The sequence below is a fragment of the Alligator sinensis genome, unplaced genomic scaffold, assembly GCF_000455745.1.
Source record: "Alligator sinensis unplaced genomic scaffold, ASM45574v1 scaffold643_2, whole genome shotgun sequence".
Taxonomy (NCBI): Eukaryota; Metazoa; Chordata; order Crocodylia; family Alligatoridae; genus Alligator; species Alligator sinensis.
In genome coordinates this window covers 725,656-730,346 of record NW_005842588.1, presented here as the reverse complement: position 1 = coordinate 730,346, position 4,691 = coordinate 725,656, and the positions used below count along the sequence as shown (strand labels likewise).

The window sequence follows — 4,691 nt, the reverse complement described above, 5'->3', positions numbered from 1 at the left end:
TCCGTTTAAAATTCTGCGCGACTTCCGCCCAAGTCGAAGAGCTTGGAGCACGCTGCAGAGTGCCTCTGAAGTTATCCGACTTGCGGCTGCCGATTGATAGACTGATCACCTATCAATCTTTCTTCCCATCGCCGAGCACAATCCCAGATGTACCCTTTTCCCGCCGGCTTCGAATTGCGGACGGATTAACTGGCTTGGGCCCCGCCAGCTGGAACAACTCGCGTGGTTGTTCAGACGACTGGACCACCTGCGTCGTGATTGCAAGCGGCGTGAGTAAAGTTTTTTGCAACCAATAAGTTGTCTGCCTCTCCATTCACCAGCCCGCCCTAACATACGACCAATTTCGAACGCAACTCGAGTCGGCTCTGACCATCCGAGACACTCTCAAGTAGCTGTTGCACTGATGGATGCAGTGCATATCCTCACACATCCATCCCCCTGACATATTTCAGCTCTTGGGATCCCAGTACCAATCTTACCTCCTCATCATGGCCTAGTTGCTACAGATGCAGAGATTAGACTGAGATTGCAGCAGTCTTCCCTTCTCCCCACAGACTCCAGCAGTAATCCCCACACCTCTCAACCAGGGCATGATTTCAGACTAAATGAGATCTGGAACCATCTGCTGCTCATAGCCCCCTTTGTGCCAGGTTTCATCTGGTTGAGAGAAATGCTTGCAGATCCAAAATACTGCCACATGTCATTGAATTTTGCTTTTCAAGGTCTTTGTTCTCTGTTGCTGATTGCAGAGTGAATGAAGTGTGAAACCAGTTAGTTCCATCAAAGGCAGGCAGCTATATAGTAAAACAGCTATTTGCATCTAAGGTTCTGTGCTCCTAAATTTGGAGGCCTCTCCATTGCTCAGGCCTAGAGCTTAATCTGCCCCTGTGTCAGGGAAATCTTATCTCTCACTGCTTAATGACAAGCTACAGGTCTTTTTTCTATCTAGGGTATTTATTCTGGATCTTAAGCAACTTTATCACAAATGTCTGAGCTACTTAGCAGTTTGTCACTGAACTATATAGTTGTGAAGCTATAAAAGTTGGCTTGCTAAAATGTATCTTTCAGTGAGAGAGAGAGTTGTTACCTAGTAGGAGCTGAAGCTATTTTACCTTTCCAGTCAGTCTTCCTGCCTCTAAGATCTCTCTGTCTCAGTTACTCCAGTCTTAGTGGATTACTAGCAGTCATGGTTCAGGTCTTTCACTGTTACACGGGCTATATAGGACAGGGCATGCTCCTAACTCCTGCTGACCTCCCACTGTGCATAACCTCATTACTCAGGACTGTTCTGTAATGCATCAGAACTATTTTGAATGTGCTTCCCTCATTGAATGGCTGCAATGTACTAGGGATGATCTGAAATGGAATTTAATGCCATTTGGTTTAAATCTCCCCAACTCTTCTTATATTAATTTCAGGAGAAACTAACTCTTCGACAGCAGCTGAATGAGGCAAAACAGCAACTACTGCAACAGGCAGAGTATTGTACAGGAATGGGAGCAGCAGTATGTACTTTGTTATGGGGCGTCTCTAGCAGTGAAGAAGCAGTTAGAAACATTCTAGGAGGAGTAAGTTGAGTAGATATGTAAATCTTGGGCATAATGTCTGGTTAAGCATTCTGGATAAGGGGCATGCTCCAAACAACACCTGAACATGCAAGTATATTTCATAACTTGAACATAAGACAAAATCATCTTTTGGAACTAAATACACAGATACAGTGTTAATGCTGACTTTTTGTTTGTAAATAAAACACAAGCAGCTCTGCAAATAACAATGTAGCTTTGATACTGTTCTGGGCATGAGCAAGTTCTGTAATAGGTTTCATCTCCATTTTGTCTCCAGTGGGGCAAACAGCTAGATATGTACTGAGTGACAAGGGGGAAGGCTAGATTCTATTCCACCTAAAAGGTGTCTAGGAAGTTGAGGTCAGGATCTCCAGGTCAGTTCTGGGTGTGTTCCTGATTCTATGTTTCTTAAACCTTGATGCATTTCCTCCAGCTCTGTTACTAACAGTGATATGCAGGAAGCTAAAGCAGAACTCAGCCAAGATAGGTATAATAGCCCCAGACTAGGTTAGAAATCTCTGTGTTCAGCCAGTGATAAGGTTCACTCTGCGTCTAGGGATAATATCAATCGTGCCCAAGTCCTGCATCCCGAGCCATGCACTTTTCATCTGTGTGTATAGATGTTACAACATTGCTTGGCAACATTGGAAAGAGCATACTTGTTGGAAGTCCAAGAAATCTTCATTCATAGAAACATACAAAGAACATAAATTCCACAGCTGCATCTAATGTGTGGTCTGTTATTGCCAGAATTCCATTGATGAAGAAACTTAGAGGCAGTTGGCATGGCCCTACTCTTTATTTCCTCATTGGAGGGCCAAGGATGCTTATTGTATTGGCCTTGCACCAGTGATTACAGCTGGTCAAAAGAATCTGTGTTCAGCACACTGGGCATATATCCACAGACAGAATATCTATATATCTATAGATAGATAGGTACACACATGGACACACACAATGCTGGATCCATTGACATAAATATGGAAAATGCATCACACAGAACCATAGTTACTGCAGGGGAAGTAATCTCTTCTTTTTTGTCTACGTTTGCAGAGTAAAGCAGTAATTTTTTTTGCAATCACTGGACAAACTATGGAGAGTTTTGTGAAGTCTTTAGGTGAAGATACAAAACAGCAGGATCTGGATTCTGATGAAAATCAGTTTGTATTAGCTCTGGCAGGGATTGTAACAAGTAAGTCAGTTTTATATATCAGGACAGCATGTTGTATATACTGTAAGAAGCACATATTTCAGTAGATGTAGGAAAATAGATACCTAACTTTGATTCATTGCTCTTCAAAATGTTGATATGTTTTATGTGAATCATCATTTCCTTAAAGTTATAATTGTTTTTTTTAATTTGGTATTGTTATGAAAAATTTCACAAGACTTTAAGGGTTAAAGACTTAAGAGCAGTTGTACTTTGACAACGCCTGACATCTTTCAGTGATTCCAGAGCAATTGTACTCGATTTAGAAGTAAAAAGATGCTTATTCTGCTATTCCTGTAAGTTAACCTTGGTCTCTGAAAGTCAAGCTGTATATTTTTTGGCTTTTGCATCACTTTCACATCATCATTGGTAACCCTGACATATCTGAGGCATTTCAGTTGTAGAAGTGCCTGTCTCATTTCTACCTCAAGGTAAATGTTCAACATTTGGAAATTGCTTGAACCAGGAGGGAATCTGGTGTCACTTGTGGCTCTGCAGTGCTGAGAGTAAAAATTAACAAACCTTATTTTTATCATTAAAGTAAATAACTATAATTCTGAATTCACGATGGAAACAGAAGCTCCTCTTTTTGCCTCAGAATCACCCTTTGAAATCAGAATTAGACAGGGCTTTGACTTTTACTGTAACACCTGGAAAAACATGGGCTGATTATTTAAACTTAAGGTTTTTGACAAAGTCTCTCACAAGAAATTATCAAGGGAACTCAATATCTTAGGGTGAGAAGTAAGGTTGGAAGCTGAAGAGATGGCTATTTTATTTCTACTCTTGGCATGCAAAGTGGTTCAATTGGACACTTTTGAGATTTGTGCTCTCCTGAATGAGGGCATAACTTCCTGACGATGATACAAAATTATTTAAGATAGTCAAGAATAGAAAAGATTGCAAAGAACTACAGCAGGATCTAAAAATTAGAAGGATGGTCCTGATGATGGTAGATGAAATTCACTGTTGATAAATGCAATGTAATGCATATTAGAATGAACAGCATAAATTATATGTACATACCGGCAGGCTCTGAATTTGCAACTTTGTTTGGAGTAAGGTAGTAATCCAGGTGTCATTGTGGCTCTGTGAATGACTGTCTATTAAAAGAAATATAGAAAATACAGCAATATGCCTATTATAAGTTTTTAATGCCCCTATTTATACGTTTACGTAGCATTCGCTCTGAAAAGCCAAATTAAAAGAACACAAAAGCTTGCAGAGGTCTCAAGCACCCAAAATTTAGGGAATGCTAGAATTATGGTTGGCTATGCAACTTAAACACAGTAGCCCTGTGAGTATGCATTATTATACAGTCTTCCGTTACATTATGCATTCATTTTTTTTTCACAAAACCCTTTTTATTTTTTTTCCTTTGGTTCCCTTCTCTTTCTGTGTTCCCCTCTTAACCATGGCTGCTATTGTCAACAGCCCCATGCAGGCTTCACTCCTTTTCCCTCCATTCTTAATATTTTTACATTTGTTTTAAGATGCTTACTTCTCTTCGCTGCCTTTGGCTCACCTTTGGAAACTCTGATAGTCTCTCTGCACTCAATGTCATTGGTGCTGTAGAGCAGTGGTTCTCAACTCTGTTTGTACGAGGACCCGTTTGTAAACATCAGTGGCCAGTCCTGACATAGGAAATAGTTTAAGTAGAAAACAGCCAACTAGCCCTGCTGGTACCTTGGTCCCAACCCACTGTCCCCCACAGAACCCAGCCCCACAGTGTGTGGGCTAGAGGGTGGATGCAGGAATGACGCGTAGGGGGTGGATGTGGGTGCACATGCACCCCCTGTGTGTGGCAGTGCACCCCCTACAAAAAGGCAGCGGTGCCTGTGGATGGTTGGTGCTCACCACCCCCATCCCCTGCCGCTGACACTGCTGGCGGCATCTGCGGGGAGGCCGCGCTC

At 41.8% G+C, this 4,691-nt stretch overlaps 1 protein-coding gene across 8 annotated transcripts in view; it reads left to right on the top strand.

The window, feature by feature from the left end:
* HSF2BP (heat shock transcription factor 2 binding protein) overlaps window positions 1-4,691 on the top strand; it is a 66,146-nt gene that overhangs the window by 23,339 nt on the left and 38,116 nt on the right. For all 8 annotated transcript variants that reach the window (XR_003096069.1, XM_025214554.1, XM_006032821.3 and 5 more), the window contains 2 exons: window positions 1,419-1,568; window positions 2,622-2,760. Coding sequence is in view for 7 of the 8 variants with exons in the window: in XM_025214554.1 (XP_025070339.1) it covers window positions 1,419-1,568; window positions 2,622-2,760 (289 nt within the window). In the remaining variant the exon portion in view is untranslated. The remainder of the gene's footprint in view (window positions 1-1,418; window positions 1,569-2,621; window positions 2,761-4,691) is intronic.